Source organism: Pseudochaenichthys georgianus, chromosome 19 (assembly GCF_902827115.2).
Source record: "Pseudochaenichthys georgianus chromosome 19, fPseGeo1.2, whole genome shotgun sequence".
NCBI lineage: Eukaryota > Metazoa > Chordata > Actinopteri > Perciformes > Channichthyidae > Pseudochaenichthys > Pseudochaenichthys georgianus.
Window position 1 is genome coordinate 26,318,189 of NC_047521.1, and position 13,327 is coordinate 26,331,515.

At 41.2% G+C, this 13,327-nt stretch overlaps 1 protein-coding gene across 1 annotated transcript in view; it reads left to right on the forward strand.

Annotated features, from left to right (window-relative positions):
- Positions 1-99: 99 nt before the first annotated feature.
- The window catches only part of zc3h7bb (zinc finger CCCH-type containing 7Bb), a 27,890-nt gene continuing 14,662 nt past the window's right edge, over positions 100-13,327 (forward strand). The window contains exons 1-15 of the mRNA XM_034107086.2: positions 100-356; positions 1,603-1,664; positions 1,779-1,815; positions 1,963-2,160; positions 2,245-2,403; positions 3,658-3,798; positions 3,878-3,920; positions 4,327-4,553; positions 5,566-5,860; positions 7,656-7,714; positions 7,840-7,939; positions 8,573-8,734; positions 9,883-10,088; positions 11,799-11,899; positions 12,762-12,943. Of these exons, the coding sequence (XP_033962977.1) occupies positions 1,606-1,664; positions 1,779-1,815; positions 1,963-2,160; positions 2,245-2,403; positions 3,658-3,798; positions 3,878-3,920; positions 4,327-4,553; positions 5,566-5,860; positions 7,656-7,714; positions 7,840-7,939; positions 8,573-8,734; positions 9,883-10,088; positions 11,799-11,899; positions 12,762-12,943 (1,969 nt within the window). The 5' untranslated portion in view covers positions 100-356; positions 1,603-1,605. The remainder of the gene's footprint in view (positions 357-1,602; positions 1,665-1,778; positions 1,816-1,962; positions 2,161-2,244; positions 2,404-3,657; positions 3,799-3,877; positions 3,921-4,326; positions 4,554-5,565; positions 5,861-7,655; positions 7,715-7,839; positions 7,940-8,572; positions 8,735-9,882; positions 10,089-11,798; positions 11,900-12,761; positions 12,944-13,327) is intronic.

The window sequence follows — 13,327 nt, forward strand, 5'->3', positions numbered from 1 at the left end:
ATAAATAAATGTATAAATAAATAAATGTATAAATAAATACATATATCTGAGCACTTCTCCCACCTCAGTGAGAAGTGAACCGGGTGTTGCTGCTGCCCTCTAGCGGTCACCCTTCTATTTGAAACTTGTTGCGATCCTGTGCACTCACAGAAACAGCTAGCAGTTAGCCACTATTAGCCTGTTAGGATCCAGTGGCTGCAGCGCAGAGAAACTCAAGCTTTTCCCACAAACTAATGACAGGGGCACTAAACCTAAAGAAATGCGCCTGGACATTGACTGCTAGTTTCTCCTGTCTGTATCGCCAGCGCTGTGTGAAGCTATCTCTAATCTGAAACCCCGTAGTGAGGAAACTCTCGGTGAGTTGATATGCTAACTGAGGGCTTTAGCTGTTAGCTTGGGCTGCACTAGTACAAGTTAATACATGCTAGGTAGTTTGCCGTTTATAAGCAGTGTAGCCTTATGTGTCAACTCAACAATAACGTAAATAATAACAATAATTATGACTTGGAACATAATCGGACATTTTAAAGCTATCATAAATTAAGCTACAGTGACTAGCATTTAGTACATTCTAGCTAGTTAGGGTGTGCTTAACTAGGTAACTAAATGCTAGCTAGTTGGCACTCGGTTTATAAACAAGGTAGCCATATATGTCAGCTCAACAATAATATAGATAATAACAACACACGTAACTTGGAACATAATCAATCATTTTCAAAGCTAACATCATTTAGCACATGTTAGCTAAGCTACAGTGATAAGCATTGAGTAAGTAGTGTTAGCCGGCTAATCCTAACGGCTGTGTAGGTAAACACAGGTAGCGTCAATTATAACAATAATTATGCATTTCATTTATAAAGCGCTTTTCAAAATACTCAAATGCACTTTACAAAGTCTATGTTAACGTTGCTAACAGTAATAGCAGCAACCCAATGCTAGCAAGTTTTACATGATAAGCTATTGGTGAAACGTTAGCTAATGTTATTTTTATTTTCTGACACTGCTTTGGCTGACAGTTACACTATGTAGCTAATGCCCCTCTCAAAAAAGCTCCATTATTAATTTCTAACTATCTGTCAGTTATTAATGCTAACGACACTAGCTGTTAGTGGCCCGCTTAACCGTAACAGGCCTTAGATTGATTATATATGACGACTTTAATCAGATTTGAAAAACGATTTAATCATTGCAGAATATAATGGAATGCAGAGGTGGGAGAAGTACTCATATCTTGTACTTAAGTACTTGTATTAGAAGTACCAGGGTGGAGGAAAGAGTACAGACACTTTGACATGTCATGCACTTTCCTTCACGTGATGAGTTACTTCTTTCATGGACAAAATAAATCAATGCAATTGGAAAAAGGATACGTTTTAATAAAGATGTAGTATCTAGGTTTAGTATTTGGATTGGAGTAGACTTGTCTACCTGTTTCTGATTCTGATACGCCTTGAGTCTGAACTGAAGTGGGGAAGAAGTACAAAGTAGCATAACATTGAAATACTCAAGTAAAGTACTGATGTAATGTCATGTGGATTAATTGACGGTAGCTGTCAGATGTGTTACAAGAAGTGGAATTGTTAACCTTGTTTTTACCCTCAGACCATGGATCCTGATCGACAGAAACGAAGAGAGGAAATTCAGAAAGCCATGAGCTTTATCCAGTAAGTGCACAAGCAATGTTTACCTTTAATGCCTCCTTTACAACCCAACCATTAAGGGTATGATACACGTTGGATATGTATAACATTGACCTCCTTCTATGTTTCTTTCCACAGGTCATCATTGCCTTTCCCAGAGCCAGAGAGTTATGAGGTATGCGTTGATCCTTTTCATCACATTTCTTTGCAACAACTTGTTCTTATAACACTTTTTCACAGTTCCCCCCCATGGCTATCATGTAACTATGTTTCCCTGTTGCTTTTCTTGATTCCTCACCGATAACCTACATATTCCTTTCAGGCATTTATGGCCCAGTTGGTGTGTAACTTGCTGGACGAGGGCAATTGTTGCTTTCGAGATGGGGACAGTCGTCAGGCAGCCCAGCAGTACGGTGAGGGGATCAGTGTCGCCCGCTACGCTCAGGCCGAGGCCCTCGTCATCCCCACCGAGCTGCTGGAGAGCCTGTACGTCAACAGGGCTGCTGCCTGCTACCAGACGGTGAGGGACAAGTGAACATATGGGATATGTCACTTGCAGATGCTCATATGGAATAAGAACATTTGAATAATCTCTGTGTTTCAGAGGGAGTATGAGCGCGGGGTGCAGGACTGTGACAGTGCACTGTGTGTGTCAGAAGGCAGTCGCAGAGCTTTGTACCGCAAGGCGATCTGTCTGAGGGAATTGGGACGAATCCGAGAGGCCTACGAGTGCGGAACCAAATGTCTCCTCACAGCACCGCACGTATGTTGTCAGCACTGAAGATATTCGAATCATTTGAACTTTAGACGTTTGTTATCTCTTTGACAATGCTGTTGAAATGGGCTTTTTCTACAGCATTGCACACGTGTAGGCGAACCACAGTAAAGCGTACAATGAAGGAGCAGCAGTACACACTCAATATTGTGATTCAAGGGTCAAAGGTCTTATCGTCATTTGTCGCATTGACCCAAAGACACATTTTGAGTTGTATACACTCTTGGAAAGAGGAGATTCCTGGCTTTCTAATGATATCAGGATTGTTGTTTTACTCCAAATATTAAGCGAAATATGTCACATTATTATTATTATATGACGACTGTCACCGAGTCCTCATTTTGAGAAAAAGTCCTTCAAAGTTTCCTCTTCTCTGGAATCCATCGATCTGATTGGTTATTAGCAAATTATCAAAATACTACGGAGGGAAGATATTTTCGTTTGGAGGGGAAGCTCGCGAGTGTGTGTGTGTGTGTGTGTGTTTGTGTAATTTTGCGTTTGTGTGTATTGTGTTTGTTTCCCGGGGAAAACCCTCACGAGAAACACCGGCTGTTGTTTCGCCTGCTGTGACGTCAAGTTTCTCCGTTCTCCGCTTGTAATTATGCCGAAGCTTCAACGTTGTATTTATCATCTGAATTTGCCGAAACAAGTTTAATATTCTGAAAGCCAAGACTCTGTTTAATTGAAATCAGATGAAAACAAACTGTAACGGACCCTGCCGTGTTATCTATGATTACTATACTCTTACGTTCATAATGTCAGCCGGAGGGAGGGGGGGCGGCGCTGCGGAAGAGCAGAGTGCGAGTGAGAGCTGTCTTCGTCCCTTTACGAGCTTCAAACATGTATTTATCGAGTGAGTTTGGAAATAAAAGTTTCATATTCTGAAAGCCAAGACTTTGTTGTTTAAAATCAAACAAAACACCCGAACCCCGAAAAAATTGTTTTTACGTAAATCCACATTTATTTTGAAATGAGCCGTTCCGACTTCCGACTGATCTCGATAGAGCAGGTCACATATGCACAAAGTTACAGTGTAGAAATGGCAATGAAAATCTTCTGACCTGAGCTCCTCCAACAATGCAACATATATAATAAAATAAAAAGTTGTGCAAAAAGTCTCTAAACATGTAAATAGAATATGATATGTCGTTTGCACTTTATAAGCAGTGATGATATTTAATTGGAACAACAATACAACTTGTTCTTGCTAAGTGGAGCCTCTCGTTGGGATTCCTCCTCCAGGACAGGCAGGTGAGCGACCTGGCTCAGGATCTGGCCACCAAGCTGGGCCTGAAGGGTCGCAAAGCTTACGTCAGCCCTCAGACGGAGTCCACGGCCACAGACGGGGAGAATCACGGGGAGTCTAACCCGCCCACGGGAGAGGTGGGTGCTGTTGTGACGAAACATACTCGGAACATGGTGACCGATTGAGAAGCTAATCATGTCTGATTGTTTTCCTCAGATGTCCTCCAATGGGCTGGAGTCTCTGGGCGACATGGAATCAGGTAAGACAAACACACCGTCAAACATCTTGTTTATACTATATCGCATGTGTTTGAATTCAATCTGACACACTTGTTAAAACTATTGCTCCGATAAACATTCCTGTTTGTCATCTTGCGATATACTTATTTATATAAAAAGTTATCAATGCAATAAACCCTATTTCATTTTGTCTTAATTTACATTATTTAATTTCATATTCTGTTCTTGTATCATATTCTATTGACATGTATATACACTTTTTGCACTACTTTGTATTTTATTATATATGTTGCATTGTTGGAGCAGCTCAGGTCAGAAGAATGGCATTGCCCTCTCTACACTGTAGCTTTATGACAATAAAACCTTTGATTCTTGAATCTATTAAACGCACCCATTTGAATGTCCTCACCTGTTCCTCCTCCTCAGGGGACATGTCTAACGCGCAGTGCATCCCCGCTCCTCTGGCCACTCCCATCCCGGTCAGCGATGACCCGTCGAGCCCCGAGGGGACGCCCTGCTCTGAGATGTCGGAGAGCCCCAGCAGCCAGGGCCTGCCCCCCATGCCCTACTCCGTGCCCGTGTCGGAGCGCATGGACGAGTGCAGCGTCATCAAGGACGAGCTCGACAGTCTGCTGGAGTGCATCCCAAAGAAAGTGAGTGAAGGAGCGATGAGGAGAAAACACAGACACTCGTCACCGAGGTCACAATATCAATCGATCCAGCAGAGCAATCGCCTGTAGGCAAAACACAGAAGACCAACAAAAGATATGACATAGAATTAACTTAGATGGTCAACTTCCTTCATTTTCTTTCCGTTTGACTGATGTTAATCGCTATACGCTGCTCTCTCGTCTCCTCGTCACAACTACACTTTTCGCGGCACACGTACTTACAGCCAATCAGCTCTCTGAATTATAAGATGACGTTCGGTGGGTATGCCAGCACTTTGCCCATTTGGTGATTCTTTTTTTGCCGCACACATTGAATAGAAACATACTCTGAGCATGCGCACTGTAGTTTTTACAGCACCCATTCATTTAGATAGCAGAGAGAGGGGCTTGCCCCACATCGCTCAACAGGGCTCAACAGGCACAGTGTAGACACTAACTGGAAGAACGCAGACTAAAACAGCAGAAAGTCAGGCACAAAGTCAGACGACTAAACATGATCTTAAAATATATTTTAAGATGCATTTTTTTGGAATTCTTATTTGAATGACTTTCTGCTGACACTAGGTGGGGCTGTCCCGCCACTGAATATGTGCTATATATATATATATATATATATATATATATATATATAGATGCCATTAATAACTGTGCAATATATACTTGGCTGCTAAATCTTCAGAACTGTTACAGGATGTGTTTTTTGTAAATTGTGTAACTTTTTTTGTATTATAATTTTTTTTAATTCTTTGAAGTTATTATTATTATTATTATTTTGTATCTTAAATATTTCTTTCTGCACGCTTCTTAGGTAACGTTAAGCTGTCTTTGGCTCTTTTCTGCTGTAACAATGTAAATGTCCCCTCTGTGGGACTAATAAAGGTATTCTGATTCTGATATTTCCCGACTGGATGGAACCGGTATATTTCCTTTTTTCTAACTTCAAATGAAAGTGTTTTCCCTAAAGTAAAGCCTGCCTGTATTTGTCCCGCTCCAGAGTCCGGTCCAGGGTGCGATCCCCACTAACCTCCCCAACACGGCGACGGGTCTCCGGCCTCCTTACTCCCCGAGCCTCCCGGCCCCGTCCCCCCCGCTCCCCTCAGCCTTCTTCAGCTCCTCCCTCAGTGAGACGACGCCCCTGGAGCCCTTCACGCAGCTGGCCCAGCGGGACCAGGGCTCCACCCAGGCGCAGGACGCTCTGGGGAGCTTCCCCACGGGCGAGACGGACGCTGACGGGAACGTGGGAGTCTCCGCGGGCGGGCTGGACTCGCTGTCCGAGTACACTCTCCCTGGTGAGTCGAAATGAGCTGCAGTCTTGCACTTGGTTGGCATGTTGGCTGAACAGGTTGACTGAGAGATCATTCACTTCTTTCACAAGAAATTCTGTATTTGATTTTTTTATATTTTTTTTGTATTGACATTTGGCAGCAAACAATTACAGTGTTTTGTCAAGACATAATAATTGTACATCTTACGTTTGTTTTTTCCGAAATGCCTTTTTCTGTTTTTATACAAAGATAAAATAAAAACAGTAAAAAGTACGAACATTAGGGAGTGTTCAGAACTTCACAGTAAAATCATACGTTTGTACAAATAAAATCTGGCTGGCTAAATCAGCCCACTTTCACTTTCTCCATCATGACACAAATAGTTCCAGTTTGTGATTGAAATTCTGTATTTTAAAAGTATATAAAACATGGCATGTTTAGCTTGGTGGTTCACTCGCCAACAGTAAATACATTGGAGCAACAGAGATGCATTTACATTGCGAGTGACAGGGGGTCCGCGGGGTCTTAACAAGTATTACAAGTTGATGAATCAATTTAGCGAAAATTAAGGCTATTAAACGGCATTTTCCAAGGTATGACATTTTGTAGCTTGTTTTCAATAAGTATATAAATGGTCCAGAGAGGTTGTGTTCTGCAGTCTGCCTGAATGTAGTCATGGCGACGGCGTAGGTGTGCAGTGTGATTCTGTGGAGTTTATTTATGGCATCCCGTTGGGTTTGACGTCATCTGAACAGGACATCGCACGCTCACTGCTTGATAGCGCGCGAAGGTCCGTTTACGCCGGTTGCTAAGCAACATCGTTATGGGGAAATGCAAGTCTGCGTCCAAATGGTTGGAAGATAAGGAGGAAGGACAATCAATACTGTATATAGTCAATGTGAGGAGAAGTGTGTCGCCAAGGTAACCGGTTAGAACTCCAAGTGGCGATGAGGTCTTAAGATGTATGGGAAGGGTCTTAAAGAAGGTCTGAAAAGGTTTTACATCTGACTTCAGGATTCCTGCTTATACCCTGTTGCAGCTTTACTCAGATGTTCCTCTGGATGGATGTTTAGCTTTGTACGCAAAACTGTTGATACAAAAAAATGTATTGAGGAAAGATAAGCAGTTTAAATGTAAGACAGAAAGAGCGACATTTTGTGTTCAAAAACAAGATTGTGTTTTAGGAATCAGGAACATAATAAAAAAAAAAATCCACTCTTTTCTAACCCAGTGCAATATGTCAGCTTGCTCTTGTTTAATTACCAGAGAACAGTATGGAGCACTTATATACTAATAAAGGACTGGCTTATCTAAAGCCAGCTGAGTAGCACTTGAAACGATTGGCTCTTTGAAACCTGATGTTCTTATATGATTCTGTTTTCTTCAAGGTTGTGTCTTCCTGGTCGAATGCACTTATTGTAAGTCGCTTTGGATAAAAGCGTCAGCTAAATGCAATGTAATGTAATGGAGTTCGCTTTAACCGTGTGTGTGTGTGTGTGTGTGTGTGTGTGTGTGTGTGTGTGTGTGTGTGTGTGTGTGTGTGTGTGTGTGTGTGTGTGTGTGTGTGTGTGTGTGTGTGTGTGTGTGTGTGTGTGTGTTCTTCCTTTTTCTTTTTCTTTTTGTCACTGCTTTTAATTGAACTATTCATATCTTAAACTGCACTGTAACTTTTATCCATGTATTTTTCCTTAATGTTTATTTTATTAGCTTTTCTTTTTTAATGCTTAATGTCTTTCATTTTTTTTTTTTTTTTTTGTAAAGCACTTTGAATTACCCTGCGTCGAAAAGTGCTATATAAATAAACTTGCCTTGCCTTCAGGGGGTCGAGTGTGTCACAGCTTCATCCCAGGGGTGCGCAACAACAGCGCTGTACATGCAGTGAGTAACACACACACACATTTGCAACAAACAGCTTTAACTGTTAATGGTGTTACTTTTGATTATTTAGCTTAATGTGACTGTGATGTGGCCCTCGGGCTTAATGTCCCCGTCTTCTTCTGCAGAACGGTCCAGCAGGAACAAACCTGTCTCTGCTCTCCAGGAATCCTCTGGCTGCCACACACGAGTTTCGGCAGGCCTGTCACGCCTGCTACAGCAGAATCGGTTGGTTTAAGTTTCTGTTGCCTACTTTTTCACAAATACTCACAATTGGATGTTGCCACATTGCCCTCTTCGCTAGCAACCCATGCTGTGTTATGGTATGGGAAACTGAGTGGCAATCATTTATATACACTGTCCCATACTGCCTCGTGTTGTCGTGTGCTGAAGCGCAATTATCCTTGCACATTACTGCTGTACTGTATTCACTATATTTATTATTATCATCTGTGTATTTATTGTTATTTATACATTTTCCATCTATTTACCTTTATTTTGTACATACTTCTGATAATTGTGTATCTAACTGACTGCTTTGCACTCTGGTTAGACCCTCCTTAATTTCGTTACACTGTGCTTGCAATGACAATAAAGTAATCTAATCTAATATTGAAAGAAAACTAATCGGAGACAATTTTGCTAATTTATTAATTGTTTATAAAAAAAAATCAGTCTCAAAAATGGAGATGTCTTTCTTCTCTCCTTTTCAATTATTTTAAACGGATTAATTTCGGTTCTGTCGAAATATAATTGTCAAAATAATTGATAATAAAAGTAATTGTTTCAGCCCTAAGCAAACACTTGAAGGGATATTAAGTCTTCATGGCCCCTCGAACTGATTCTTCCTCTTGCACGCAGGTCCACGAGTTATGGACTACAAGTACCAGCCGGAGGCAGCACATCGCTGCAAGAGGGACGTGCTGCTCTGCCGCCTCAAAAACACAGACGACCCGACCTGGAAGAGGATCCGCCCTCGGCCCGCACGGAACAACTTCCTGGGGGCCTTCGTACTCTGTAAAGGTACGTCCTGTGTTTATTTTATTAATGAAGTACTTGATTAAGCTGGCAAGCACATTTACTTCAAATCAGCTGCTGTCTCGAGAAAATGATCAGTTGGATAACAAACGTCCAGTAACACAATATTCGTATTAAAGGTATCAAAGATATTTTAATACTTGCAACTATGACGTCCCCACCAAAGAGAGCGTCCTGTTCTGTGTGTAACCGACTCTTCTTATAGGAAGACAAGACATCATTTGGGGCAGGTGCCGCCCTATGGCAGTAGGCACAACTCATTGGATATGCAGATAACCCTTCGAGCAAATTGCTTCCTTTCATCCTATCTTCCTGTAGTGTCATAAAGCATCTGTTTTCACACATACATGGATATGCCATTCATAGGATACCGCCCAATAAGAGAAACAGATTACAGTACCAATAGGCGCTTTCACACCAAGTACTTTGCCGTACTTAGTTCATCAGAACTCTTTAGTTCAGATCGCGTTCACACCGGAATAAGTCCCTGAGGGAGGATTAGGGAAATGAAGCCGCTGACGTCACTTCTTCTTCTGCTGCTTTGGGTTTACTGGCAGGCCGCAACCCACTTCACGGCGTATACTGCCGCCCAAAGTCCCCGGCCGGAAGTCCCCGGAGTTGGGGAAGGCTTCAGTAGAAGCTGCTGGGACTCCCAGCAGCTTCTACTGAAGCCTTCCGAGTAAATCGCCAGAACGCCGACACCTCCTCATCTCCACCGCTCCCATGTTTTCTTTTGTGTTGTCATAAGTTAGTCTCTCTGCGTTTCTGCGCTGGGCTAATGCTAATAATGCTAATGCGAGGATAATAAAATGGCGGCTTCACAAAACTTTTTCAGAGTTTTACGGGGCGTGGTTTGCAATCCGCCCAGCCAATCAGGAATAGGAGCCTTTTTCTGCCACGAAAGTCCCTGCTCTCTAGCGGGGACGGAAAAGGGGGTAAAAAGGTTCTGATGAACTAAGTTCTAGTTCGGGATTTGTTTGGTGTGAACGCACATTTTCAGAACTATACTGGGAAAAGTACTCCGGTGTGAAAGCGCCTAATGTTAATACATACAGTAATACATGGAGCAACATGGAGTTTAAATACGGCCATTGATTGTGTTTATATTGTGTCAAACCTTGTTCCTGCCACAGAGGTGCAGGAGCGCCAGGAGTGCCAGTACGGAGAGAACTGCACGTTTGCTTACTGCCAGGAGGAGATCGACGTCTGGACGCAGGAGAGGAAGGGAGCGCTGAGCCGAGAGCTGCTGTTCGACCCTCTGGGCAGCACGGAGCGACGAGCGCTCAGCGTCACCAGACTGCTGCAGCTGCACATGGGCATGTTCATGTTCCTCTGTGAGGTGAGGCCACGCACGGTCTGTGTTTATATTCTCATTATAAAGGTGGTTGCAGCTTCCTACCTTATTTCTTAAAGCCACTATAGGCGCCTTTTTAAACAGGCATTTTCAACACGTTATTTTGTTTTGATGTCTTGTTTGCCTTCTGCTGATGCTTTGATGTTATGCTGCTCGTGTGGATAATCTAAATCATATGATATTCCTTCTACACGCATTCAACATTTAAAAGTCAAAACAAAGGATGGTTAACTCAAAACAAGATGGTGGGAAGTGTAGTCTTTTTTCTTTCATGGACTACAACTAGGGTTGCAAAGGGGCGGAACATTTCCGGTAAATTTCTATGGGAAGTGAAGCTGGGGAATTTTGGAAATATTCCATATTGGAATTAATGGGAACTAGCTGGGAATTGAGGGTAATGTAATCGAATTGTATCGTATCCAAGCATAAATATAAACATTTTGTTTTGTCGTAAGTGTCGTAATATTTAACTCAACATTCATGTTTTTGTTCTTCAATGAAACAAATGATTGTTTAATAAAATAATTAAAACTTGTTCTGTTCTACTTACAAATAAATCTGTTGAAATGTCATGTTTTTTTAAAATTTTAATTTATAATTTTGCATGGATGTTTTATCCATGCAAAATTATAAATTAAAATTTAATTATTTTATTAAACAATCATTTGTTTCATTGAAGAACAAAAACATGAATGTTGAGTTAAATATTCCTCATTAAAAAATGAACAAAAAAATGGGTGTGGTCTCAATAGCCATGCAGTAAGCGGTGTGCGATGTGATTGAGGAATGGCATGGATATTTCATTATTTTTTTAGTCAATTTATTGAACATGTCAGAAACAAAACATACAATAATAATATATATATTCTTTTTTTTCCTCACTCATAATAATAATAATAATACCAAAAATTAAATAATAATAATTCTCAAATAGTCTGTCATGTTCAACAGGGGCAAGAAGAAGCTTATAAAAACCGTTTCTGGTCCTCCCCCCTCTAGCATACATTTTCCTTATAAATAAAATATTAGGTCATCGTCATCAGCGACATGTTTGTCTTGTTAATTTGTTTGTTTGTTTTTTGTTTTTTACAATTACCAGAAATAACAAATGGGATTTTACAGATCCTGTTCATAACCATTCATGATTACTTTCAGTTTAGACTTGTACAATATTTCAGTTTATCATTACAGTTATTCCACAGACTAACACCTTTTGATGAGATGCAATGGAGTTCGTACATATTCAATTGAATGGCACCGGTTTGTTTTAGTCAGATTATGCTAAAATATACTTTCCCCAACTATATTTAAGTTCCCTACAAAGAGCCAACCTTCAATTTAGAAAATTCCCAGTTTATTCCCATGGAAAGTTTCCATCTTTGAAAATATCCGGAATTTTGCAACCCTACTACAGACTACTACTTATTTGACCTTTTCATAAAATAAAAATGGTCTCTTCTTCAAAGTAAGCATGCACTGAGCCTGTTGCTCTTGCTAGAGATATTTATTTCAACTTTAAACTGTCTAGTCTTATCCAACACGTTATCTTTCTCTATGTTTGAATAATTATGTTATTTAATGTTTTTCTATTTTATTTTCTAAAATGGAGCTGTCGCACAATCCAATTTCCCCCCTGAGATAAAAAATATAATTCTGATCTAAACTTATGTAAGCATCTTTTTCTTCTTTCCACAGGAATGTTTTGACAGTAAGCCTCGCATCATCAGTAAGCGCAGCAAAGAAAACTTAGCAGTCTGCTCGAACCTCACAGCTCGACACCCGTTCGACGACAACAAGTGAGTGTAAAGAAGTTTGGAAAAATGTCAAAATCTCTTCATTTAGATCGGGGATGGGCAAATGGCGGCCCCCACCTCCTCTTTTTGCGGCCCTCAGATTAATTTATAAACAACGTAATTAATAATAATTTTAAAAAAAACGTTTACTTGTAGTACTGATACCGTCCACTAGTTACGTCGAGAGCTGCGTACATGATTTCAAATACCACAAAAATAATCTGTGACGCATTTGTGTGTATTGTTTGTTTCCCGGGGCAACCCTCACAAGAAACACCGGCTGTTGTTGTTATGTCTGCTGTGACGTATCTTGTAATTATGCCGTCACAAGCTTCAAAGCTGTATTTATCATCTGAATTTGGCGAAACAAGTTGAATATTCTTAAAACCAAGACTTTGTTTATTTGAAATCAGATGAAAACAAACGGTCACGGACCCTGCCGTGTTATCTATGATTACTACGCGTTTCATTCATAATTTCAGCGGGAAGGAGGGGGTGCTGAGGAACAGCAGAGTGCGGGCTGACAGGTGTCTGTGTTGACATTCCCCTTATTGTGGAATAAGGGGAATGCAGAGACTGGCCACAAGGTTCCCATTTTTTGGGGATGTTCCCTTTGATTGTAAAATGTCAATGAAGATGTCAGACTTAGTGTATTTGTTAATAATTACACACAACACATGGAATTTGTGTGTGTGTGTGTTCCAACTGAATCTGCGGCCCCCTGGTGGCCAGTACATCAATTGTGTGGCCCCCACCACCATCAAAGTTGCCCATCCCTGATTTAGATCTTTAAATAGCGAGTCTTAATACATGTTGTCTGTTGGCTTGTATCATTTCTATAACTGTGTTTCTCTATCCTCTGCAGGTGCCTGGTGCACGTGGTGAGGTCGGCCAACGTGCGCTACAGTAAGGTGCGTCCGCTGCACCCGCTCTGTCAGTTCGATGTTTGTCGCCACGAGGTTCGATACGGCTGCCAGCGCGAGGACAGCTGCTCCTTCGCTCACTCCGTCATCGAGCTCAAATGCTGGGTCCTGCAGCAGGACACCGGTGGGTGCAACACACACACACACATCGGTTCTCTTCCCAACTGGAAATCATTTAAAAAACATATTTCATTTACAAAAACGTTCTTTATTTAAAGGTGGAGTCGGTCATTCACTTCAGAAACACTTTTTGTTATATCCCATGGAATATTCGTTGTGTCCAAACGGCGGTACTACACTTCCGTATCAGTCGCTGGGCCCGCAAACACTTTTTCCCATTGACTAACATCGGGAAAGAGACGTCTGTAAATCATTGGATAATTTTTTTTAAACTAAATAAACTACCCAGTATGAACACCTTATTATAAACATTCGGTCCTCAAGTTGTACAATGTGCTAATAACGTTATTCTGAGAGTTATTTCCCTCTGCATTATGAACGTGCATCT